Source organism: Enoplosus armatus, chromosome 13 (genome assembly GCF_043641665.1).
Source record: "Enoplosus armatus isolate fEnoArm2 chromosome 13, fEnoArm2.hap1, whole genome shotgun sequence".
In the NCBI taxonomy this organism is placed as follows: domain Eukaryota; kingdom Metazoa; phylum Chordata; class Actinopteri; order Centrarchiformes; family Enoplosidae; genus Enoplosus; species Enoplosus armatus.
In genome coordinates, this window is record NC_092192.1 from 14,957,371 (window position 1) to 14,985,069 (window position 27,699).

At 39.4% G+C, this 27,699-nt stretch overlaps 1 protein-coding gene across 4 annotated transcripts in view; it reads left to right on the top strand.

The window, feature by feature from the left end:
* The first annotated feature begins 115 nt into the window (after positions 1-115).
* klhl13 (kelch-like family member 13) overlaps positions 116-27,699 on the top strand; it is a 36,752-nt gene continuing 9,168 nt past the window's right edge. The window contains exons 1-6 of one of the 4 annotated variants that reach the window (XM_070917108.1): positions 116-156; positions 1,702-1,773; positions 21,923-22,064; positions 24,245-24,377; positions 25,462-25,658; positions 26,558-27,353. In XM_070917108.1, the coding sequence (XP_070773209.1) occupies positions 1,721-1,773; positions 21,923-22,064; positions 24,245-24,377; positions 25,462-25,658; positions 26,558-27,353 (1,321 nt within the window). In that variant the 5' untranslated portion in view covers positions 116-156; positions 1,702-1,720. Of the gene's footprint in view, positions 157-1,665; positions 1,774-7,655; positions 7,754-16,827; positions 16,900-21,922; positions 22,065-24,244; positions 24,378-25,461; positions 25,659-26,557; positions 27,354-27,699 lie in introns of those variants that run through there. The other 3 variants (XM_070917105.1, XM_070917106.1, XM_070917107.1) reach the window with 3 other exon arrangements.

Here is a 27,699-nt window from a genome sequence, read left to right on the forward strand (position 1 = left end):
TACTCTTCCACCAATGGAAAGTTCGGATACTCCAGCTCTCCTAGTAAGCGACAACTGCATTGGATAAAACAAGGAAGGAGGCTCCAGTGGTGTAAGTGGATTTGAGGGCTTGGGAGGAAAACAAGGACGCTAGTTAACGTTATCTCGTTGCTGAAGGTATGGAATCTGCTATTTAAAAGTTTACAGAGTCTATTTAAGATACATATGGTGATTGAAATATCATACATAATATATTAAGCTCAACAAATAGAAGGTTGACAGTTTGTCACTGTCATTTGTTGGTGGTGGCAAACCACCCAACCAACCAGACTAACTAATAACTAACCCAACTAACTCACGTTGAGACCCCGGTCGTGTGCGCTGTCGTTAGTTAAGCTAACATAGCTAGCGGACAATGGTTAACAGTAACCAACTTGACAGCCATATAGTGGACTGCCCAAATCTAACGTTATTTCAAGCTAGCCAATGTTATCGTTAAAGGGTTAGCTTTGCTAGTTAGCCTTAGCTATCCATGCACTGGAGATGTAAGGACTGTGTTGAGGCAACATGGCCAAAAAACTAGCAAAGCTCCCATCTGACAGCGTTGCCTCTTGTGACAACAAAATTGTTAAATCTTGCTAAATAAACACTAGCATTTTAAATGGATGATAGCCTAAAGCCTTTGCTAGCAAGCAAGTCAGCTAACCTACCTCGCCGTGGACATAGTTTGTCTCACATGTATCTCACTGAGCTTTTAAAAGGACTAAGTTAACCTCTCCGACTTCGTCTCTGTCTGAGAGCTCAGCGTACAACACTTTGCAGAGGGTTTGTGTCACTTTAACGTGTTATAACAACAGGAACCAAGCACCAACTATTAAAGAAACTTTACTGCCGACGTGTGTGCCAGTTGCCATTCTTAAAAAAGAATCGAGATCAACGTTATTACACCCTTTATTTTGTACATAATGTTAGCTGAATTTCAAAATACGAAGAAGATCGTTCTGTCAAGTACCTCACATGGCAGATATTTTTAGCTTCAATTAGCCTAGTTCTGTGTAAAGCAACAAGTTAGAAATATGGTGCAACTGTCACATTTCAGCAGGGGATGGGGGTCAAGAAACGCCCATATACCTTGCCATCAACTTTTGTAGGACATTTTACCTCTAAAATGAACATGAAATATATTCACATCACTATGAATTACCCCACTCATAAGTAATAAGGCCACAGGCTGTAAGTGAGTTAAAGTCTGTCAAACACAAAAATGTTTGCTTTTAGGATAAACTTGACAGCAACATTTTAATGTAAATTATAATTCTGGTACTATTATTTGGCTTATTCAGACAATTTTGAAACTTTTAAAGTGCAAATTATGGGAGGCATTTTAACGTCCTTCTCAGTTGCAGAAAATAAGTACTTACTTATTCAAAACTGTGTAACTGGAAGACAGAGTTACTTGTTATCTGTAGTAACATGCATGAATAATTGTATGGAAATGGTTTCTCAAGGACAACACTGAGATACTGTCACCATTAGGTAATCCGTTGCATTTAGAATAAGTAACTTCTGTTAGAAGTGCATAGGTGAAACTGACTTGCAAGTGCTGAATCAAAACTTGTTTACATGTAACAGCTTTATCCTGTTTTTCTTGGCTGAGATTGCTTGTTTTTTGGAAGAAAGACTTCATACAGATGTTGAAAGCACCATGTTTCTGTTTTTGAGGTGTGGTTTTGGCGAGGGTATGGAGCACCCTGTGCACAGAGGGGAGACGATGCCCATCGGACTGCATGACAGGTAATGCGCAAAGTTTGATATTCCATTATTTTCTTAGCCACTGTGAGTATGTGTATTGATTCACTTTAATGGAGCACATTTCACTTTTTAGCTCACAAACCTTGGCAAAATTCAGAAGCTTTTAACACACTGTATTAGCTGTCCTGAAAACGTTCTAGATTTTCTTTTCACTGCTCACCACATAAATCGAATACAGTGCAGCAGTTATCAGTCCTGGTATCAGTCCTGGCTAGGAAATGGCTTCCACTTGGAATCGGAAGTGGTAATCAGGTAATCCCTGATTAGATTGTAAGAAAGAAAAGCAGTAGGGCTGTGGTGCTCAATGACCAGGATTGAGAACCACTGCCAAGAGTCTTACCAGAGTGTCACATGATGACCTTAAAGATATTACAGTGTTTCTGCTACATTGATTCACCTGTGGCATCTTCCCAGGCCTGAATGCCTTGTGCATAATGCTGGCTAATTTATCATTATTTGCCAGCAGCCATTCTGTCACTCAAGCAGTATTGTCACAGCCCCTCTTTGCCTTTTTGCCTTTGCCTAACAAACGAACAAACAAACAAACTGTGTGTTCTTTGTTCTCAACTTCCAACAGAATATCAGCAAATAATGCAAAGTTAGTCAGTAGCACGAACATATAAAGATTACTGCAGATATCCCACGCATCATGCAATGGCCACTGAATTAAAGTCATCTTAATTGCTTGTCTGTGTCCTAGCATTGACTCTTGTACGGCTGCTTGTGTTGAGACAACACAATGCCTTTTGACCTGATCAAAAAGGCATTAAATAGAAGTATGTAAGTCTGAGCTTTTTGTTGCTTTACAGTTTGCTATCTTTAGCTAATATGCAGGCTATGACTTCCAGCATGAGAAATGACAGATGGGGCAACACATTTGGCCAAGTTTTCCTTGACTTGGCTACAGAGGGATTTTAGTTTGACTGCGAAGAAGCTGCAGAAGAGCAGAGAGTACAGCAAATGGAGAAGATACAGAAACGTTGGTTTAATTATGTATCCTTAGTTCTCTAATTAGCAGGAGTGCGTATCTTGCATTAGGAACATATTACTTGTGACCTCAACAGAAACTTCTATTACTCCATGTCAGTCGTGATTGGGCACACCCAAACACATGAATGTCAGGAAGAAATATACTTTGGGCTTATACCACATCATTCAAAAACCTTCTCTGTGCTTCTTGCGTCTTCCTTATTTCTGGGACTCAACTGTTTATCTGGGACATAGCTTTCTCCAGTAAACAGTGACTCGTGTGTTTATGTTGACATTACTCTGCAATACCAAATGAGATAAAATATGTCGGTTGTAATTTTTGGAACAGTGCTCAGTTTCTTTTGACATCAATGATAGATGACAGAAACAAGGAAGAGGATGGGAGAGTCTTCTTCACATTATGTCAATGTCGTAAATCACACGTGACTTTTTTTTTCTCACAATTTTGAAAGTCAAATATTTTCACAGCAGGATACCAGAACATTCTTAATATATTTTGTGGTTGCCACTGACAACTTAAATCCTTGCCTACTGCTATTTGTATGTCAAATGTTACCCTGGTTAAACGGGAGGGCTGCAACTAAAAACTGTGTATTAATTAATCTTCCAATTACTTTTATTAATGGCTTAATCCTTTGGTTGATAAAATGTCAGAAATTAGTGAAACATTTCACAATTTCTTATTTGTTGACCTATTATGATCATTTCAGCTCTGATAAACAGCTTTTGCGAAAATATTATATTTTATTATAATAGTATTTAGCAATGTAGTTCAAGACACAGATGCCAGCCAGTTAAAGCCTAGCCTGCTTAAAAATTTCGAGTGTAGATAAAAGATCAGATGTCATATTTATTTTTTATGTACTTTGTGTTGCATACAGTCTCATCTTGGAATTGGATTATGTTGAAATACTAGGGAAAGGAGTTTCTGTGTGTTTTATCCAATCTGTTGGCTAAAAATTCTCCTTTACTCATGATCAGAATTGTGACTGTGTGGAGGTGGATGAGACACTACACCAACTGGATGGTCCGTTATGGAACACAATTTTCAGTGTAAAGTACTGTAATTAACGCAGGCTCAGGCAGAGTGCAGGCTGTCTATCCATAGCATATGCTGTCAATAACAGACACTAGAATAACCAGCTAGTTTAAATAAATCATGGCATCACTTCCCGCAGTTTATTGCTTTTGCATATTTTGTTGAGTTGTATACAACATATAACCTTTGCTATTCACAGAGGTACAAAACAAACGGGGTGTGCTCCTTTTTAAGATTAACATCATTACAATAGAAAGGTGTGGGATTAGTGAGGTGCTACTACAGGCATGATTTAAAATAGGTGTCTTTACAGGGGCTTGTGATCTCGGGAGGAGAGTAATATAGAGGAACTGAAGGTAACAGGTGTAGCGCTGAGCTCTTAGGCTTTGACAGAAGAGACGGCATGACTGCTGCCCTTGCAGTAGAGGCAAGGTCATTCTGCCATTTACAGTGTAAGCTGGGAGGGAGTATGGTCGAGGCCGGAAAGTGTGATGACAACGTGGTAGAAGAAGAACAGGGTCATGACCAAGATGTAAAGAATCTGGCTTCCCCAGGGGCGTTGCAAACCAACTCTGCGGTTTTGAAAGTTATAACTTTCAAATAAAGGTATAAATAAACAAACAACGGCATAAGGTATTCATTTGGCCTAATAAAAGTATGGTTAGCTGGTTCGAGATTTTCCTTTTTTATGTTTTTCATAATGTTGTAGGAGAGATAACGGTCTGGTTTAAAGTTGGTGGTTAAGTGATCAACAGCACCATGCAGCCACCATGGTATGGTTTGGGTGGGGATAGATAACAACAATAATAAAATAATAATAATTTTATTTAAAGAGCACTTTTTAAGCAAAAATCACAAAATGCTTTCCAGGGTGAGGAAATTCCAAACATGAGGATAAACATAATGGACAATTGTATGAGATGAATAATTAAACATATATATGCATACATACATACAGGCATACAGGCATATACATACACATACACACGTAAAAGATAAAAACTCTCAATGAATAAATAAAAGCCAGCAGCTCATGACCACAGAAGTGCAGCCAGTCAGCTGTTAGGAAAAGCCTTTCTGTAGAAAGTTTTAAGGAGAGATTTTAAAAATGGCAACAGAGTCAGCTGATCTGATGTTCAGTGGAAGGCTGTTCCAGAGCCGAGGAGTCAGTACAGCAGTTGGGGCTGACAGGGTGTTGTACTGCGGTCGCTAGGCACTTTTACATAGTTCAAAGCTTAATTTTACCTAAGATGACCTTGTATATTTTATTTGTATAGAATTATGAATTACATCATATGTTTCTTAATCTTTTGCACAATAATCTGACAAATCTAATTGATTTGATAAAAGTGGGGTAAGACGATAGGCATGACAACTTCTGTTTTCAGTGAGATATGAATTTGTTCTCCTTTTCTGGTTCCCACATTAGGTAAAGGGTTGCGCCCTCGTGCTAAAACCCAGTTGTTTTTTTTGTTTGTTTTTTTCCACACAAGGCATTTTAATTGGAGAGTTGATGGGGCACCCTAGTGGCATAGGGGTTAAGGTGTCGGTATACTCCATCAGTTTGCTTTGGAAACCTCCTTTCCTTACAGAATATTCAAAGTCAGAATTTGGGGGGCTGGATCTGACAATTTTGGTGGTTTTCCAAAATTGACAATCTGACATTCACACGCATTTGTGTGGAGGTGAGAAAGTATGCAGGGTTTGAATTTTCCTCTTGAGTTCTCTTTTTTCTTAATTTCTGTCAATTTTTGTGTGAACAACTGAGCACAGCACTGTGAAAGCCTTCCAGGAGAGACTGTCTTAAAATGTGTCCTTTATCCCCTTATTTAAACGATTATTGCAGCTCGTCCCTTTTAATGACGGCCGGCTTGTCACCCTATAAACACGTTTTGCCCTCGACGTGGTTGTACAACATGTCGTATGAACTCCTATGAATTCTTTTCCAGCATAACCTGGCCCTTAAGGTGGATTGGTCACTAATGACTGGTGGTGCTGTTTGTTAAGTTCAGACACTTTCTTTATGCTCATAACCTATTGCCATTTACTCAAGTTTATCAAGCTCAGTAGCTTGAGCTGCCTTATGTTGCCGGACGGTGTGTTGTTCAGTCTAGTTTGTCTCAAGTGTGCAGCAGACTCATCTGTGTCAAGGTGACTGACATCATCACAGCAAATCTTTGAGTGGTGTGTGCAGTTGATTATACTGAGGTGGAAAGAACGGGATTTTGCAAAGAAGATTCTGATTAGCTAGTGATGTTGTAGACATGAAACTTGCTGCAGAGGGCTGTGTTGAGTCTGTGGGTGCAGGTAAAGAGGGGCCTGGTTCTACAACACTGGAACACACTGTTGATCCTTTTTGGTGTCGTGGGACCAACTCAATGAAACACCAGTTAGAGAGGGTGCCCACCAGATGACCCTGTAGACTTGGCTGCACTCTTACACTCACACACAAATTCATATCAATTCATATTGATGCTCTTTTTCTTGTTAAGACAGGTCAAGGGACATAATTCAGGAAGTGTTTCCAGTGGGGTTGCTACGTAGTGCCTATTGGTAAGTTTAGTGAAACCAGATGCAGTAATGGTGGTTGGACAACTGAGCCGGCCATGGTGTTGTCTGTCAGAGGGCCCAGTAGATAACCACAAAACATAATTTAGGCTAACATGAATACTGGGCTTCCATAGGGACTCTCACCCAACTTTTGGCACATTCTGCTGTGTATTAATAACTGACAATTTAGTTCTATAAAAATGTATAGCTTAAAACTCTGGAGTTTGTGAAATTGCTATTGGCACTTTCTATCAGTTTGCAGTAGTCATTAAGTATATAATGTGCTTGCTGAACTGTGTTGGTGCACCTTCTATTGCTTTACATTGAATGCACTAGGGCTGACTATGGCTGGCTGCACCCACGAATGCTCCAGAATAATGCTCATTTATCCTGCTGTCTGTTTTGTTTAGCCAAAGCACACAACACTGCCATGTCCAAAAATGATGCGTGGAAAAGCCTATATATTAAGTAGAGGAATTTGTGAGCATGTTTCCAGAATTATCAGTTGATTCGCCTTTTGTGGCTGTCCAACTCTAAAAGCTTGTATGATGGTGAGGAAAACATATGGTGAAAAGATAAAACACAGTAATTTCAGTACTACATCCACTAGAAAAACAATGTATGTAGTGCTGCTATTGCTTATTGAAACATGACTGATAAACTTAAAACCCACACTTCATTAAGGAATAACTGGGCATCATTGGATAGTTAAGACTTCCTGTTTTTTTTTGGATTTTATTTTACCCTTGCCACTGCCTGAAATTAAATTTTCACTTCCACAAAAGCACGTTAAACCCTAGAGGATGGCAAATGTACTTGGTTCAAAGTAAATTAATTGTATGAATTTCATAATATTCTTTTCCTCTTTACTCCTTTATCTCCCTTCCCATTCTTTCTATAGCACGGCCAGATCTGTAATCACAACTCCTTTAACAAGGTGGCACTGTTGCTTAGCTACTGGGCTGTTCACAAACCCTGAAAGGGTGATGGGAAGGCAGGGCTTCTACCCCCTCCTACCACGAGACAACCGTGAATGCAGCAGGGCAAATAGTCGTGGTGGATGCAATCTATTGGCTTCTCAGTGCTGCCGCTAAAGTCACAACCCTGACTGTAGCCTGCACTGCCTCTACCAGTGTATTTCTGTAGCTGCTGCTGCTGCCGCTGCTGCTCTCCCTCCCCCTTAAATGGTGTGGGCAGAGTGGGATGGAAGACTGCATTGGAAACCTTTTCATGGGAATGGTCTTTGCTCTTGGTATTGCTGTAGCACCATTCTGGTGACAACAACATGCCGTTAAAATGGAAAAGCGGTTCTCCTGTCAGCTGGAAATTCCCAGTGCCAGTTCTTAAGACATCCAGGTCCTCACCCCTTTCGCCTGCCTACATGTGAGTAAGAGCTGAATAGCATTCATGTTATACCATTGTGGCAATGTATATGGAGATGCATTTGTGTGCTTTTCAGTTTGGGATTTTATTTAATTTTTCTGTAAATGATTGACACCATTATTTTTTGTTGCAGCCTTAATTAGGCAGAACGCGATTGAGCCTTGTAGTGTGTCAGGAGATTTGCCTTGTCCAGCATGCATTTTATGGTTCGCTGGTCAGAACGCTTTGCTCTTGGGCAGAAGGACTAATTTTGCCGCTAGCCTGGACATGGCAAGCACCACATCCCCGACTCTTGCCCTCTCCCTGTGGCTATGTTTATTTGGGAACAGGGACTCAGCAGCTTGGGAGGAGCCTGCCTTTGTCAGGATGTCTGGCGTGCCCTGGTTTAGAAGCTATTGTCATCTGCTACTGTTCAGGAGGGGGGGGAGGGTAGAATGGAAGTGCTTCTCACAGCCTCTCGTCATCCTCTCTCTTTACCCCTTTTCCTGAGCTCTGCTGAAATGGTCAAGTGTCTTGTTTGACTTTTGAACATTAACATGGCTTTGGCCTACAGAGAGTGAGAACCAAAATCTTAAACCCCCCACCCCCCCATAGTTTTCATGGCTAGCTGGTAGCCTAAAGGTAATTTCATAGGTTAACAAGGCTTACTTGGATGGATTTTTACAAAATTAGATTCATACAGTCTTCAGTTATCATGCAGCTTTACTTATGAGCTTAAGAGCTTAATTTGCTAGTTTTACGGAAATGTTTATTTTGAACATTACTGCATCACAGCAAGAGGCATCTGTGCTCTAAACATCTGTTTTTGCACATTTTCCTTTAAATGTCCTCAGTGAAACAGGTGATCGCATCAGCAACATGGCTAATTCTAAATGTACAGAATATATGTCTGTATATTTGTCATATACCTCTTACCTTCCAAATAAAGTCTTGACTAGATGGTGTCGCTTGGTAAGCTCCTTACAAAATGACATGATGAATGCTTTGCTATTGGCACTATTGACTTGGTAATTATGGTTTTAATCTTTATTTAACCAGGGTAGTTTAGCTGGAACACCCTGCCTTACACTCACACGCAATTAAAACCCGGAAGCTGTCCAGCACAACCACAGTCTTATCTGTCGGCCACTGAGCAGCTCCTCTGGAGCAGTTGGGGGTTAAGGGGCCTTGCCCAAGGGCACCTTAGTGTTTGTTGCAATTGAGGGGCGAACACTGGTCTTTCACTTCCCCACTCAGATTTATCCAGACAGTCTGTAGATTACACATGCAACCTTCCACTTATTTTAGCTTGATTGCTAACACTGTGGCATACGATCTGTAATAGATTGGTCAGAAATATGGTGTAGTATATCATTTAGTGGAATAAGTTGGTAACAATGAACTGAAATTTCAATGTAATTCTCGATCCTCAGTCTCCAGTCTGCAGATATGTTGACTGCACCTCATTGTTGGTGATTTGTTTGAGGTCTTCAAAATTAAGCAGCAGAGGTAACACCAAAGTGGGACCACAGATGCAAAAAATATAATTATTTATATTATAAATATTTCTTACTGGTTTTTGATTTTCATAGACCTCTTATCTGTGGAGAAATATGTTTTTCTGCAGTTCTGTGTGCATTTTTATCACTTATTTAAATACCCTGTAGTATTTCTGTAGCAACACAGCAAATGTTTACACCCTTATATCATTTTGAATTTCTATATAAATAGTCACAAACCACAGCCATGTGCTGTACATTTTGGCTTAGTGGCAGTTTATTTCAAAACTGTTTTTTAAATAAATCATGCTGTTTCAATGTGTTAAAAGAGAGTTAACAGCATTAATCAAGACCCAGTACATTATGTATGCACAGCATGTATTTTATTTTCAACACCTGACATTGTATAAAAGCAAGAAGAGGATCTTCACATCAGCATGTCAACATGTCCTTTTGAGGACTATGACAACTCGCAGTGTGCACGCCCTGGCAAGTGAAGCATATTGAAGCCTTGAGGCTCCACCTTACTCTGCCCAGTGTGGCTCTGCCCCACCAGACCACTTACTATTTTGAAATGTGGATATTGTAAGCTGTGTTTTTAGGCAGGCTGATATTGGGTCCCCAATTATAGGTTACTCTGTGGTCAGGGAGAAGTCATTCTTTATAGGCCCTTTGAGTGGTGCCTCTGTCTGTTTGGCTTTAGAGACATTTTTAACTTGGTATGCTGCTGGGGTAATCTTTGTATATGTATCCAAAGCAACAGAGTGATGGAGATCTTGGAATATCTGACATACATGATGTATAAAGAATTAAAATTTGTTTGCACAATGTGCTCGCCTGTTTTGAAACCACCCTAATCTATATATAGACTGGTGAACTGCCTGTGGTGCAGATTTCATGCTAGCAAGGAATGGTTAAGGTTCACTGCCAGCATGGCCCATGGAATAATCTTCAGCTCAGTAAGATGTCATTGAGTTTATCTTTCATTCCTCAAAAAGTCCCTAATTTTACAGCGTTTCAGAGCTAAGCACTCAGTATGTGTGACTGCTGTCTTTAGTAATCACCTCTTGGAGGCGTCATGGTGAGCCAGCGGCCTTAACTGCAGCAGAGCCTGTTCGATTTCAGTCAGGGACCTTTAGCACATGTCATACCCCCTTTCTCTCTCCCCATGGTCCCTGTCACTCTTTGTCAACAATCTCATTAAGGCAAAATGTCAGAAAATTAATCCTTCAAAGAAAATCTAAGAAAGAAATCGCATCTTTTGACCTTCATATTTTGCTTTAGCACATCAGAGTCTAAAGTGATTTATCTGCTGCTGTTCCGAGATTCCACTGACTTTTGTATTTTTTTATTTGAAAGAAAGGCACCGTTTTAAGAATACAACGTTCTCTAAACATGCTGGCTGCTCGTAAAATGGCTTGAGACTTTGCTCAAAGCCACCTAGTCAAGTGTTGCAAGTGTTAAGACTGTGGTTAAAGCAAGTGTGACCAGATTGAACTCCATAGAGATTGTACAGCTATAGGTAAAATGAAAGCTTTGAAAGTCCCTTTTAACAGATTTTTGCGAATGTAGATGCGTCACATGTCTCATGTGGCTGTCAAATCCTCTTCCTGCTGCTGCTGAATCCTCCTGTGCTGCTGCTGTGAGATGAGATTTGCAGTCTCTGAGGTAAATGGCCCATTAGTTTACATACGATTCTTTGAGACGAACTTCATTAGCAACCAAGATTAATTTGTTTGATCAATTGAACAGTTAATCTATTCTAAAATAATCACAACATAGCTGATTTGACAGATGACATCAGACTGAATAAGAGTTGGGTTTGCACTGGAGGATTTTCATTTACTTTGACTTTGAACTTCCACTGACAAAAAAGACATTTTTCATGGTTAAAAATACATAAAACAGTGGAATTATACTCCAGGGTCTTCCCAGATATCACAGTGTGATTTATATGTTAATTGGACTCAGTCAGGGATGATATGCCAGCAGAGATATTAAAACTACAATGCTCTTTCTTAGCCAACATACTGTATGATTGTACTCCAAAGTGCAACTACAGTTACATCACAAATCCATACATAATGTATAGATAAGAGCACTTTCTTAACGAAGTAGCATACATTATTTAGATGCTCTCTAACTGCCTGGCCACATAGTCTCTGATCATAGTGATATGAAACAACATGATAATTTTTGCTTAATTGTTTGCTTGAAAACTGCAGAATATTGAGTGCCCCCTTCCCAAGTGCAACATCTGCCAGTGTTTTTGAACGAGGCCAGTATTGTGTCATGGTTTTGATATTCATATGGGTTCATTTTCGGGTGCACATGCACACAAACGCACAATGCAGGGGGTAAACCTGAGTCACGTGCGCTCAGCAGCTAGAAAAATTCAAACCTTTAGGGAATCGTGGTGTAGCTTTTAATTTACCTGCCCTTTGGAATGGACATTAAGTTTTTGACTTGTGGCCATTTTGTGCAAAATGCAACAGCCACCCAGGGATCATTTATTTTCATTGAAAGGCCGGAGGGGAGGCACAGCCAGTCTGGCTGGCAGAGCATCAAGTGAGTTCAGTCAGGTGAAACTGTCATGTCTGTGCTCATCATACATACGCACATACACCACATTTGCCTTCTCAAAGGTGAACTGTGATGAAGTTGGGTAGAGTTTCACCACACAGTTGACCAGGCAGTGGATGTCATTATGTCATTACTAAAAAAAACAAACAAAAAACAGATGCGTCACAGAAACTTGATTGAACTCCCTCATCAGATGGCATTACATCACATTCACCGTGCTCCTGTCTAGATGTCAGAACATGGTGTAGAGAAAAGACCCCTCAGAACCCCAAAAATAAAATGTGTGACTTGAATAAAATGAATAATGGCACTGCTTGCCTTGAAAAACATCCGCAGGGCAACTGGACAAATCTGTTACTGTCGGGCCCTGAGAGATCATTTGGCAAAAATCTGTTATTGCAGGTTTGAAGACTGGATTAAAAACAAATCTGTATCCAGTCTACAGCAGATGTTCCCCAAACTCCTATCTAAATAGATAATTCTGAATCAGAGCTCTTTGCCTGTTCTTTTCCAGTTCCATCTTTTTACACTTTTTTGCTTTGCCTTTTCCCTCCCAAGCTACTTCCCTAATACATTTGCATATTGTGAATTCAGAGGTTGTAATTGGCCACACATTATGGAAGGTGTACCACACCAGGACAGTCAGGGGAATTAAGAAAAAAAATATAAAATATAAATTCAGTCTTGCTGACCTATATTATTGTGGAAGGATCTGCAATTAATCTTGCATCCCTGTTTTCGATAGTGACAGATTAAGCCCCTTTGTATGCAAAGCTATGCCTCTCTACCCATTTGAGTCCAGGCAAAATTATGCTGACACTTCTTATGTACACATTGAGTACTTGGGTACACATCCCCTGCTTAATCTTCATATACTGAATAATTCCACATATCTGCAGTGATGATACAGTTCAGCGTATTTTTGTAGCCATTTCTAAAAAGAAAAGAAAATTTTCTTTGCAAATTAGTATTATTCTGGCTGTAGTTGTCTTTTTGGTTTACACATACTCAGCTGGGTCGTGTTCCTTCTTCCAGCATCCTTCAGGTTGATTAAGCATTTGGTGCATGTTGACAGATTGTCTGCTCCACCCACACGCAAACATGTTATGAAGCTTGTTTGGCTTAGCCACTTGTGCTGCTCGTTGAAACTGTGTTGTTTGTGAAACTTCATTTTAGGTGCTCATGAATTCCCCAGCCCTTCTTCATGTAAAATCCTTGACCTTAAAGTGCACTTTGATTATAAAGTGTACTTACGGACTCATTAGCGTACAGACTGCTAAGGCTATTAGCAGTGATTGGAGCAATTATCTGAAGATCATGGATAGTTTGTCCCAGACAGAGTGAGCCGCAAATACTTTGGAAATACCAGTGGGTCTAATGCTTAAAAGCTTCCTTTACAGTTCTTAGTTGCACCTGATCAAACAAGTGAGGAGACTATAGCAGATGCAACACAGTCACTCAGCAACACAGAAGCTTCATGCAATTCACATATCTGTCAGCATACACTTTACGACACACTGGGTGGTTGTTTTCACATTTTGTTTACCATTTTGCAGATTTACATTGCACTTTTACTGAAACTCATAAAGACATATTGCCACATTTACTTAACTCCTGTCTTTCTTTCAGTTATAGAACCTACTCAAAATAACCAGTTTCCAACAGTTAAAACCTACCGTTTACATGATGGTGCATTTTTAAATCAGAATTACACGTGTGATATCCAGCATTTAAAAGAGTAACTGTCTGTCTGTGAATAGTACACTGCAACTATCCATTCAGTTGGTTAAGCCAGAGTATTAATTAGGGAAGTGCCAATTTTCATCAGAATGGGCAGAGCCAACAACATGTGTCAGGCACATGGGACACAGATGTTTGAAATAGTCCGATAAGTAATCGCTTCCTTTTTGCTGGAACTCTATAAATGGATGAAAAAGAATATCTCCACTGAATAGATAATGGCTCATATTTGTATTTTTGGTGCATTCATTCATTATTATGATGAGCATATTCACATTTTCATATTTGAATCTATCCACCAGACATTTCTGATGCACCAAAGTCTGTTTGATGGAATAGAGACAGTGTGAGATTAGAATTTTAAGACCGCACAACTACCTCCTTTTCTCTGCCCTACTGCTTCTCGCTGTGTGTGGTGGGGGAAAGGGAAGCAAGCACTGCGTCCACTTCTCTGAAATGTTGAGAGAATTTCTCATTTTTTCCCTCCTTGGTTGTTAATTTTTCAGTTGAGTTGAAGGGTGGGAAAAGTGTTGGTGCTGCAGGGAAGGTGGAGAAGCTTGAGAAAGGATGCAGCTGCTGAATCTATATTTGTATAGTAGAATGCAATAAACTATTGAATAATCATATGGCTAGTCTCATGCTAGGTTTGATGTAAGTGTTTAGTATGCTAATAAGTGAGCAAATTATTTTTTTTACTGACACCCACAGACAACGCTCTGCAAAATTAGAAATCCAGGTGATACTGTACATTTCCAAATAGGGCTTCATTTTGATGATTCTTCCACAGCACTGCTATAGCATCGATGCTATAGTAAGTTTTGAGTCATGGTCTGTGTTACTGATGTATTTTGTTGCATTATATTGGAAAATGTCCTGTTTTTATGATTAATAAAAGTCCATTTAACACAAGATGTTATTGCAGACCCATTGGATTTGATTGCATTATGTTATATAGAGGTTTCTATTTTCTGCATTTCTAAAAACAGTACTTGAGCACTACTGCGTCATAAGATATATTTTTCCCAGGTGTAGAAGCTGTTCAACATGAAGCTTTATTGCATTGCTATGACTCTTCATTTTTGGTGTCTGTCTTGTCTCATATAGGACAAATGGGGATATTCCCTCCTGACTCCACTCACGTGACACAACCCTCACATAACCCTAAACCTAACCCTTTCCACAGATTTGCCCATGTTTTGTTTCCATGCACCTTGTCACCTTCTCTCATACCTTTTTGTGTGTTTTGTGTGAGTGGTTCGGATTCAGCTGCTTGAGTGTGTGTTCTGAGAACACCAGCCAGACCGTAGGAGTCTTGTGATCTTTTTGTCAATTGGGCAGAAGTATTCTTACATATATAAAATGTTGGTGTTGCTCTTTTCTTGCTGCTCTGCCAATTCCACCCCTGCCTCAATAGTCTTTTTTTTGCTCTCAGGCTCTTCCTGTGTTCCTGTTTAAACAGTATGTCACATTAGTTCACTATAGCTGTAAGCAACAAGAAAAACCCAATGAAACTTTTAAATGCCTGTGTAATGCAGTTTGTACAAAAATGCATCCAAAAGAAAATGGGCTGCAATACACACACTTTACTTGGGATTTCTGACTTTTTGGGGGGACTATTCTTCCTGTCTCAGGCATTTTGAAGCAGGGTCCAGGAACTGACACAATGATGACTTAATCACCCAGTACATCATATCTAGTAGCTTGCTTACTTAACACTGACTAATGAGAAACCATATCTCAGGGATCACACTACTGTAAATTCATTGCTGTAGACCGTGATATTGCCAGAAAAGAGGAGTCATGTGTAAGATAGACTTGAAAAACTGTCAACCTATCCTTTTTAAAATGGGTGTAAAAGTAGTTTCTAGTTCCACCACACAAGTTCTTCTGTATTTTGCTCCAGAAACCATGACATTGGTCTTTCAGATGTTCCGAACTAGAAATAGATGAGATTAATGAAGTTTCTATCAATGCATGGCTAAGCATGACAAGACGGCAAAGCTATACTCATTAATCTTTTAAGACCCTTCCACTGTCGTCCCAGGGAAGAAGCCAAGTTGACTTTAGCTTCCTGAACTGTCACTGGTGGAAGGATGTTTTTTAAGCTTTCCACTGACATGACGGGACGGGATAGACTGCCACCCTTGTTTCTTCATTACTTTTCTTTCAATTCTCCATCTTTCTCCACTGCTTCTTAATATTTGCTTTGACCCTCTCTTTCTCCCAGCCCTGCCCAAAATCTGAATAGGTGAAAATAGATGGCTGTGCTGAAAATAGGACCTATAGCATAGCAATCCTGTTATTCGTCCTTTCCATTGTACTTAATGCATTTTCCGGTGCTTGTTGTGGGAAGAAAAGCCAGAAAATGGTTGAGGCTGTGAGAGCAAAATGGCTTTTAGTCTAAATATGAGAAATTGCTGCCGTCTGAACTAATCACAGGTTTACAGTATCTGCTAGAATGTGTTCAGAATGTGTTGTTTATGGGATCTGAGATCTCAGATAATACCAGATTTTATATAATAGCAAGTATTGGTGTTTTTCTTAAACCCAAAGATAAAGGATGTTTTATCTTCATCTAGAATGTATCACTTCAGACTTAGCATGTGGTCAGCGTTGTGTATTTGAACTGTTAAATGAAAAACAGATGAAATTGGACCTTTTTCTGATCATTTTAATTCCCCCTAAACAGTACACTGTAATGTTTTGTTCGATATGAGGTGGTTTTATAGTCAATTCATCCTCATTTTGTGCGAGTGTGAACAATGTACTGCGATGTACCGCTGACAAACCACTTTGACATTTCAAACTCCTGTGTATAAAGATTAATGTGACATTCATTTTTAAACTTTAGGCCCTGTTTTGTGGTGAATCATGAAAGCATCGTACATAACCAATTAAACTGTGGCATTTGTGAATCATTAAAATCATAAAAGCCTTTTAAACATAGTTTATTATGTTAGGACAAAACTGTTTTTATTAATGTATCACCTTAAGCTTCATCTTAATTTGTATAAATAACTTCTTTTGTCATTTTTATTCATAATTAGTAAAAATAGGCATTTGACAGGCGAATAGTTTGTGAAATATTCTCTGATGTTTAATAAATGATTTTTGCATTGGTCAGTGCTAGGCTGCAGTAACGCTTTAGTCATAATTATCTTCAAACATGCCGCGGATGCAGCTAGAGATTCGGTCTCTCTGGTGTCTTTGGGAAGAGCAGAACTTTTTATGTGGGATGCTGTAGCTGTTGTCTTCTTTGTTTCGTTCCGGCAGCCACCAACACTCCTTTGTGGTTTGGACAGCCCACTCTCTCCTCGCTGCCTGTCCGACTTACCACCTGACGGGGTAAATGTACCAGTACATTGCCTGTGTCGTGTGTCAGTGTGATTGTGACCGCTGTTTAAGCCATGCCAGTTTCTCAGCTTTGAGTGTTCACAAAATCCTGCTAGACGTGGTCCATGATCATCTCCTTGTAAAAATGTGCCTTTTTATTACCGATCCCATCCTCTCACTGTCATTTAAAACTGTATTGCAGTATGAATCATCAAGTTTTATAAGTAATAGATCTTAAGCATGTGTAGCCTCGATCATAGAGTTGTACCTAGTTGTCCTTTCCTCTTGTGGTAGCAGAACTCTCCATGTTTTTGTGCCTATTTGGTCTTTGTTGTTGATGTATCCTCGTTGTTCTTCCCACATGTTCCTCAGTTTTTGTATGGCATGTGAAAGAAATGACAATTAGATTCCATGATTTGTTTATCCATAATTTACCCCAAATGTCTTTGGCCTATCATAAAAGTCTTGAAAAAAAGACTGCAGTTGACCGTTAGTCGGCTGAAGTCTCCGTGGTGTGTTCAAGTGCAAAGATGTGCGGCGACGTGAGGTGACACAGAACGTTTGATCAACCAGTCTTTGTCGGCTTTGAGGTCGGCTCGGAGTATCAAAGCTCTGAAGTAAAGTTTCTTTGAGGAGGAAAGAGAAGGAAACTTTTCATCCCATAATTCTTAGATAAAGTGGCCATGTAACTTTTTCTTTCAGTAAGTCTAAACATGTCAGCATTACTTTCTCTCAGTTTCTTCACCTCACTGACTTTTCTAATCAGATCATGCAGCCAAAACAGTGCTGACGTGTAACTTTTGTCACCTCCAAGTGATGTCAGATAATCGTGACTCACGACTTTGCAAATAAATATCAATATATGCATCTCCAGCATGATGTTTTCAATTTTCGTTTCCATTTTGTTGATACTGCATAGCATAGAGAACAACTCCCAGCATTCTCAGCCAGTCTGTAAAGTTAACCAATCGCTGTGCAGTCATTACTTGAGAGATAATTATTAAAAGTTGGGACAGTTTCATATTGATGTGCACATCGTGAACATCACAGGACCCTTTCATTCTCTGCTCATAAGCTAAAGGTTCTGCATACTTTATTATTTGTCCTTACAAACCAAAAGCACAACTCTAGCAGCTATAGATTGGAATATGGAAGTTAGATTACATGTATTTTTGAAGTCGGTTATGTGCCCGTTTTGACTAGTGTTGTTGTTCATCTCATGGCTGAATGATAGAGGTCAGCATTTAGGTAGAATTACCATATAAATCCTTTTAAGTCATTAACCTGGAACAGATTATCAATTCAGCCATTAGTGCTATCTAGTCTTATTCTTATTGTTATAGTAGTCTTATTCTGAGCCTTTATGGCCACATTTCTGTCTCGATGTGTCCTGATGTAATGACACTACTCTAACATTAAATCGCCTTCTTTTTAAAATTGTATTCAAAGAAAAAGCGTCTTGCACACTCCTTTCTCAGTATCATATTTACTATACAATCCAAAAAAAAAAAATATATATATATAACAGACGAATCAACAAGTTAATAGCAAATTACTGTTGTGTCGACGTGTGCTACTTATAAAAGAACAGAAAGGCAGCGCTGTGATTACTCTTAAAACAGCGCTGCATTGAGAGGTTAGGAGTACATATAATGCAAACAGAGCACTGCTGGATTGTGGACTTATTCGAACCACTTACAGACGAGACCTGCTTTTGGAGTGAAAATATTTTTCTTTATTTTTCTCGATTTTGGAAATGTTTGTATATTTTGTGTCTCCTGTAAAGACCTGAAGAACACTGAGTAGCTCACTTAAAAACATGTTTTTCTTATTTTTAAGACGAACCGTACAAATCTTCCAATCACGTTGAGTGAGTCCGATAAGTGGAAAAATATTTTTATGGGAGCTTCTCAGCTTTGAGCGCATTCTTTAAGTTCTTTATTGTTGCCATGTATGTCCTCCTGCACCTGAAAAGAATATTAAATGTGCACATCTTCACATTTGTCACTGTCATCAGGAGTGAGGAAGAGAGAGTGGATTGTCTTCAATTATCATATTATCAGCCTAAATCAGCTACTTTAATGAACAAGTTCATTTCAAACATATGGAAGAACTGTGTGGTTTTAACAGTAGCATGCCAAACGTTTTAATAGCATCTAAAAGCTATGTTTTATTTAGAAATGTTGAATAACGTCCCCTCAAAGCACAGGGGACATTTACTTACAAATGGTAAAACCACTCTGCTAACCACAAAAAAAAAATCAAGTGTTCATCCACACAAGGACTTAGAATTGCTTCATTATATAAATAGTCCACCCAAAAACCATTAGTCTTCCACATCTGACAAGCGCTGCCGGCTCATGGGCCTGTTTGAAGACACAAATTTACTGCTATGCTGAGCCAGACATTTTTGTAAAAGAATATTTTATCAAAACCAGGCCAATCTTCATCTGGAAATTAAGTCTCAGATGCCACATTCATTGACTATCCTGTCAACTCCATATATTTATATATATGCATGGAGAATAGTTATAATATTTTAAGCTCACTTTTCATTCAATGTGTGAATTGCAGATTTCTGGCGGCCATTGTGCTGCGCAGCCCTTCTGTCTGTGCATCACATCGTACTAAAAGCAGAGCAGGTTAAGGCTCTTTTTCACACAAACCACCCACATTATTAACAGTCACAAGTCATTCCTGTTGGTGTTACATTAACTTCATCACTTTACTTAAAAAACCTACCTGCCTGAACTCAACTACTTAGACATGCGTCTTTTGTTTAATAAATTACACCAAGCCTGGCTGTCTTTTATGAGGCAGCAATCTCACTTTTTGAAAGAAGGTACACAGGAGCTTGGCATCAAAGGCAAAGCAAAGCCATCGACAGTGTTTGCTTATGATGTCACCTTTTAGAGACAGTGATGTTGTTTGATAGCGGGTGTTGATCCACAGACTGTTTATAATTTTTTCTTTTACCCAAATGAGCTTCATTCTCTAATGTCAGTTTTGTCAAAAACAAAATGTACCCACGTCCCCAGAGTATTTCCTTTGGGGCTCTGAGTCACACTTGTCATCTTTCCACGTTCATTCTCTGTGGAGCAGTTAAGGACTTTACTTTACATTTTAGCTAGACTGTCCTAGAGCAGAGGAATATCATCAGAATTGGACTACACAGATGAGAAACACTAATATATCACGTTCCCACAGAGCAGATTTCTTCCTTAGGCTGTTAAAGACTCAACAAAAAAAGTTATAGTGTAGAGTCCCTGGATTATAAATCAATTACACATTTTGAAACAAATCTTTCATTTTCTTCAGTCATCATTAGCAGTGTTGTTTTTTTTCCTCCCCAAGTGCTGAAAACTGAGAAATAATGTCTGTACATCTATTGTGGTTTCATATTTTAGTCGTTTTTCTGAAAACTTAATGATCTTTTCAGTGCTGCGCAGCCCATTTCAAAATTGTTCAATTTCATTTCATGTCCTCTTTTAACTCAGAGAGATGATGCATCACATAGCTTTGTGGTGTACTGAAGGAGCAAACGTCCTGCTTGAGTCAAAACACTGAGCACCACTACGTGTAAAAAGAAATTTAAAAAAGCATTATGGTCTGTTTATCAATAAGCCTCCACAATAATTTTAGTTTTAAAGCACTGCAAAAATATCCTGGTAGAGCATCGTTTCACTTTCACCGTCTTACTTTTTTTGCAAATACTTTGGTCTAATGATATATTTATGCGATACACTTTTTTTCGTCTTGGGTCCTAAAGCCTTGCTGGTGGCCCCGGGAGGCCACAAAGTTCACTATAGCCCGCAATACAGAAGTGTTGGATGAAGCAAACAACATGAAGAAATGCAAGGCACAAAAAGGCCATGAGATCATTAAAATTTTAATGGCTTGTCCATTTGCAAATAATCCATGCAAGTTTTATGGCAATATGTCTTATTACATTTATGTGATGTATCTTATGTTCATGTTTATGTTTGTCTTATGTTATCGAACCGTTGTGATTAATGGACAACCCGCTCTTCCTCCTGAGCCACAGCTGCTTAAATGGAAGGTCAGGGCCTCACTACAATGCCAGGATGCATTGTGTGGGCACAATATCCGCATCAAATATCATAGAAATCCAGAAAACACTTTTTGATCTGACAGTGGCGCTACATTAAAGGTCATTGGGAATCTTCAGAGGACCATGAATATTCATGCCAGATTTCAAGATACCAGTTGTTGATTATCTTGCTTTGGGTTATTTTCCCAGCACATGTGGCTTGCTTGTAGCTTGTCCATCTATACAACGAAGGAATTCAGTTGGATCATAGTGACTGTAAATATAATCTTTAGGATTTCACAACACATTTTCATTGTTTTAAAAACGTTAAAGTTTGTGGTTTGTTTATACTTCATCAGCTTTGAATCTGTTTGCATACTCATGCATATTGTATGTAACATAATGTAACTCCTGATATAAAGAAGTTACTGTGGTTTTATTAGCCTTGGGTATTTCACAATTTACACCCCAGACATTTGACCTCTAAATGATCATAGATAAGAGTCACATTCATTACTGATGCCATGGAGGAAGATGTCTTGCAGCTAATGTTATTTATCCTGAGCTTCTGTTTCCAAGATGCTAATTAATATAGGTGATTCAGGGAATTGTTTAGACTTTATTTGCATTTTTTTCTTTTTTTAACTAGGAAAGCTTTGTATTTTCAGAATAGGCACACAAAATCAAATCTGGAATCAACTAATCATATTTAAGACCACAGTGGCCTTAGTATAGCAGGAGTTGTGGTCTTTGCCCAAAGGCACTTTAGGAAGGGTGGAATATGCCTTCGCCAGTTTTCCCAGCTGTTCTGCAACTTTAAGGTGACAATTTGTGTAACAATTAGGCTACCACCACCCAATATGTCCTTAAGTAGTGCCACTTTTGAAAACTTCTCTGTCCCACTTTCCGTGAACTAAAATTGGATGGAAACACGTGTTTTTGCAACCCTTTTCAAGTAAAAACTTCTTTCCTTTTTCCTAATAGATCCCTCGTGGAGGACGACGACGCTCACATGAAAGTTGCTCTGGGCTATGGTGATATGGGCATCTCTGCTCACCTTCAGGCATCAAAGACAGGAAACACTCGATTTTTCACAAGCAACACACACAGCTCAGTGGTTCTTCAGGTGAGAGTTCAGACACGTTGCGACAATGTCTTATGAAGAAGTGAATGTTTTGTCAAACATCATCATCATCATCATCTGATAATGATGTTTACATTTTTCCTTACTTTCGAGGACCTGTGAATGATGCTATAGAGATTTATCCATGAAATAATGCTGATTGCAGGCTGGTGAGACAGTGATTCAGATTCCTTATCATCACTTCTGAATTGAGATAAAGCTCTATCCAAGTTAATCTATGCCTGCTACAAGACTACAAACTGGAAAATCTGTCCTTATTGAATTTCTTTGCAGTTTAAAAACCCTCCACACTGCAAAATCAAAACTACGTCAAAGAGCTCATGGCATGAATTACAAGATACCATTTAATAGCTTAGATAATATTCCAATGATTAACCAAAAGCACTTGGGATTTGGCGACTGTAATTTGATATGAAGAAGGGAGCACAACAAGAATATTATGAAACTCTGCTGATCAAGAACGTAACAGAAAAGCTTTAATAGAATTTGATAAATTCTTGAAGTGACCTTCTTTCTTACAAAAATGTGAATGTTTTTGAAGTAATCACTTAACAGTGAAAGCAAATAGTATCATATTGATAAAGAACACAAACTTCCCACTCACTGAAGTGTACACTTTGTATTTCATCTTTCTAATGTTAGCTGTGCTCACAAAAATAACAAGAAAACTGCTCCCATGTAGCGGAGAACTGAATAATCTATCAAAATTACCATCACCATTAAGGAGAAACAGGAAGTGAAACTGTTACTGATAATCCATTAAAAACTGTGCATTCTGTAATATATCAATAGATACTTGACAATAAAGTGGGAATTTGCATCAGGACATGTTGTTTAAAAGAAGTTATGGATTTCAGCTTACATAGCAAGATTCTGTTTTATACTGCTTCAGCATGTCATCACTGATTTGCATGATGTTAAGATAAACCTAAAGTTGCTGTAGTGGGTGCTGGCATAGCGCTGTTTGCTGCTGCCACAGCAATGGCTGCCCTTCGGCCCCACCTCTCATTGAAAATGAATGGCTGTTGGCCTTTGCTGCACATTAATCTTTTGGTGTCAGGGCACAGTGAAGGAATGAAGGGGATTTTTTATCCCAGGTGATTTGATCTTGCACCAGGTAGCCACAGTTAGTTAGTAGACTCACTTAGTCTCAGTTAGCTGGTGCATTGGAAGCAACCCGCCTAAAACTCACCCATTGATTACTACAGGAGTTGTTGTAGTAAGCTAACAGCATGTATTATATGTTTTTCTGCTTGCAGGCTATTATTGCTACCTCTTATGACTTGTTCGTAAGCCATGACAAATATTGGGACAGAGATGAAGGATGCGTTTGACATAATCTAATGCAAAAAGCATAAGATGTGGTAGTCAATGTAATCAGGTGCAGATAAGGGCGTACATGTATGAATAATGTGGTGTGAGTACAGTATGTACTGTCAGACTGCATGTGTAGGCAGCCTTAGGTGCGCAGCAGTCAAGCGATTAAACAGTGGACGCAAAATATGACTCTCCAAAGAGTCACTGCAGTTGACTACATCATGTAAATGAACAGAGCAGCCTTTGAAGCCACTAATAACCTGATTGATTAAAGGATAAGGATGGTATTATTATTATTTTTTTAATTTTAGATATCAACAATTTCACTGAAGAGATTAAAAAAATGCAGTGAATTAATCTGTGTAGCCCAAGTCTGATACACTGCAGCTAATGCCTGCATGCTGAACAAGTCCCTGCTATGTTGCTATGCCTACAAGGGGACAATATAACGTGGCTGTAGCCACAAACATATAATTCCGAATCAGTTACGTGCAAGACTGTCAAGAAAACAAGCAGGCCACAATCAGTCAGACAGCTCAAGTACACCGTCATACACCATTTCGGGTGCATGAGCTCACATCTGACAGGCCGTGGCTAAACAGTATTTTGATTGATCTCAACTGAAACGGTGAGGTTTGTGATTGGAAAGGAAATACAGTAGCTGATACAGATTTGTCTGTTATTGTCTGTGACCTTACTGACGGGTTAGAGGAATCGCATCGTCTTCTGAGTCTGGCTTGGACTGAGCCGAGGTCCTCTTCTCTGGAATAAAACCACTGCATAGTTCAGGTCCACTAAGCTTCGCTCGGTGACGCTCATCTCTCACCTTTCTCCTCTTCTCTCAGGGATTTGACCAGCTGAGGATAGAAGGTTTACTATGTGACGTCACACTGGTGGCTGGGGACGGCGATGAAGCTTTCCCTGTACACCGCGCCATGATGGCCTCCTCCTCCGACTATTTCAAAGCCATGTTCACAGGTGGGTCTACAAAGCCTCACCTGCTCAACAGTGGGTTAGCCATTTTACTGGCACCAGTTACGCTGATGTACTTTTTTTCTGTGTGGTGTGATGTGCTTCTTGTTGCTATGGCACGCACATTTGATTGCTTTAACACAATCACGGTCATGTCACTGTGATTTTGCCTCCTGAGAAATTACTCAAATTGACCCTGTGCCCACATCCTTCCAGTATTGGGTGTATATTCATAAAGATTTCCATGTTATAAAACCAACCTGGTCATTGTTATGCATTCATGTTCATGGTCATTTATACTTATGAAATGGTTGTAAATGGGACTTATTATCCTTGGCGCACAGTATGGAGAGGCAGAAGAACATACAGCGTGTGATGGTATTTTTAGGAATGCCAGATAAACTGTAAAAATGTTGGACATTTTACGAGGCTAAAAGGTAATTAAACCGAAAAGAAAAGCAGGTTTTATTTGCCTTTTTTAAAGTGAAACCCAAGTAACAGATGTTTTTAGTGAAAGGTGTTTTAATTTTCATGACCAGAGCTTAGTCATTCAGCACCCTATTTATTTGCATTACATAGTGTATAATTTGATTTTGGGGTTACTTTGGCTCATACAAGACAGAAGTGGATGTAAGTTTGGAGATTTGGCATTTAAAGTATGTGATGAAGACGAAGAAGGTTCTGCATTGAGAACAGAAGAAGATCTTGTTAAAGTAGGAGTAAGGGGAAACTGTACAGAGAGTGAGGGATAGCTCATAAGTGATAAGGGAGCTGTGTGAGCATAGATGCTGAGCAATGGGATTCTTTCTCTAAGACCTTCAATCCTTTCTCTGAACATTAAGTCCTTTGACACTGAAAACATTTCACTGACATTTACACGTAATGGCATATGCATCTAAATGGAATAATGCATTTCTTATTTTCAGCTTAATTGAATGTGTTCAGTTATGTAAGCTTGATTCTTTAAGTTCTTTTAAAAAATCGAATAGATGTGGCTGCTCACAGACCTGTCAGTCAAATAAGATTATGTATGAGTGGAACCACGTGTAGGCATCTACTCTTTCTCATCCCCTACTCTCTCTCGATGCAGGTGGAATGAAAGAACAGGATTTAATGTGCATCAAGCTTCACGGAGTTAACCGAATAGGCCTGAAGAAGATCATTGACTTTATCTACACAGCCAAGTTGTCACTCAACATGGAGAATCTGCAAGACACACTTGAGGCAGCAAGCTTCTTACAAATCCTTCCTGTGCTGGACTTCTGCAAGGTTTTTCTTATATCTGGGGTAAGGACGCGCACAAGCCGCAACTGCACAGTACTGTACAGAAGTCTTCACCATTTGTAAATTTGCTGTTGAACATGTTTAAGGTAATTGGTTGAAATAACTGGATATGTGATTTATTCTAATAATTTATATCCCAAAATATTTGGAGGAGGAGGAGGAGTAGGAGGCAGGCACATACATAAAAGCACATTTTATGAAGGATTTTGTTTGCGCTGTCTGTTTTCTTTTGTTATTATTGAATAGAATAATGATAATAATAATTTTGAACTCATGAACTCTGGGGGGGAAAAAAGAGCTGTGTCTGGTTTTCAGTGCACTTATTCAACTAACTTCATTCTGCTTGGTGAGAAAGGTACCAGGTAAAATTTTTAAGATGCTTTTGGCAGCAGTCACTGTGAAACTTTTCATTTTTATATAGAAAAAGTATACAAAACGGGCAGAATTACCCATATCAATGTATGTGGACTTTGGTGTGTTCCGAAGGTATGAGCTTGTTTTTACTTTCGAATACTGCAACTGCAACTAATGATTGCTTTCATTATTGATTCATTAATGATTTCCTTTCATGAATAATTCCTAGAGCACATATTGATATCTTAGAATTGCTCATGTATCTCGTCAGCAGTTTAAAAACTAAAAGGTATTAAGTTTATAGTAATATAAAACAGAAAATCAGCAAATGCGTTTGTGTACTGCTTGTATGTGTATAACCATGTTCTGTGTTATAGGTGTGGACTGTACGTTAATTTGCTTCTGAATGCAGCATCTCTTAATGATAAATATTTTGTAATTAGAAATCATTCTGTCTAAGGAAGCGAGTTTCTCTATACAGGAAGATCCAGATGTGTTGTCAGTCTTAGTTGCAGCTTTCCAAGATTTTCATTTCTTCTTCCTTGCAGGTTTCTCTTGACAACTGTGTGGAGGTGGGGCGCATTGCCAACACGTATAACCTCACAGAGGTGGACAAATATGTCAACAACTTTATCCTGAAGAACTTCCCTTCATTGCTGGGCACGGGAGAGTTTGTCAAGCTCCCATTTGAACGGTTGGCTTTTGTACTGTCCAGTAACAGCTTGAAACACTGCACTGAGTTGGACCTGTTCAAGGCCGCTTGCCGCTGGCTACGCTACGAAGACGGCCGTATGGACTATGCCCCAAAGCTCATGAAGAACATTCGCTTTCCCCTCATGAACCCACAGGAGCTCATCAATCACGTGCAGACAGTGGACTTTATGCGCACGGACAACACCTGTGTCAACCTTCTCCTGGAGGCTAGCAACTACCAAATGATGCCCTACATGCAGCCAGTTATGCAGTCAGAACGGACAGCCATCCGCTCAGACAGTGCCCACCTGGTCACCCTGGGTGGTGTCCTGCGCCAGCAGCTAGTCGTGAGTAAGGAGCTGCGTCTCTTTGATGAGAAGGCTCATGAGTGGAAGGCGCTGGCACCAATGGATGCACCCCGCTACCAACACGGCATTGCAGTCATCGGCAACTTTCTCTACGTGGTGGGTGGCCAAAGCAACTACGACACCAAAGGCAAGACAGCAGTGGACACTGTGTTCCGGTACGACCCTCGCTACAACAAGTGGATGCAGGTGGCATGCCTTAATGAGAAACGTACCTTCTTCCACCTCAGTGCACTCAAGGGACACCTCTATGCTGTCGGTGGAAGGAACGCTGCAGGGGAGCTTGGTGAGTTTGTTTCCCCGCTTGTTTGTTTTATCTTCCCTCTTAAGCAACAACAGAAGCCTTTTAATTAATATTGTATGAGATTATACACTTAAATATCAAGGAGAAAGAATGTGCAGTTTAATAAGGCTGCAAGCAAACTGACGCTGGTAATCAAGTGTTGTGCCTCCACATCATTTGCTGTTTCAACATGTCGCGTGCATAATCTCTGTGTAATTTAATAAAATCAAGAGGATGTGCACCTTATCATGAACACCTTTTTACAATGTAATGTAATGAAATATAGAAGCATTTCAACACATGCTGAATCCTTTAACCTTATCAGAACTGTTGGTTCATCATTTTTGAG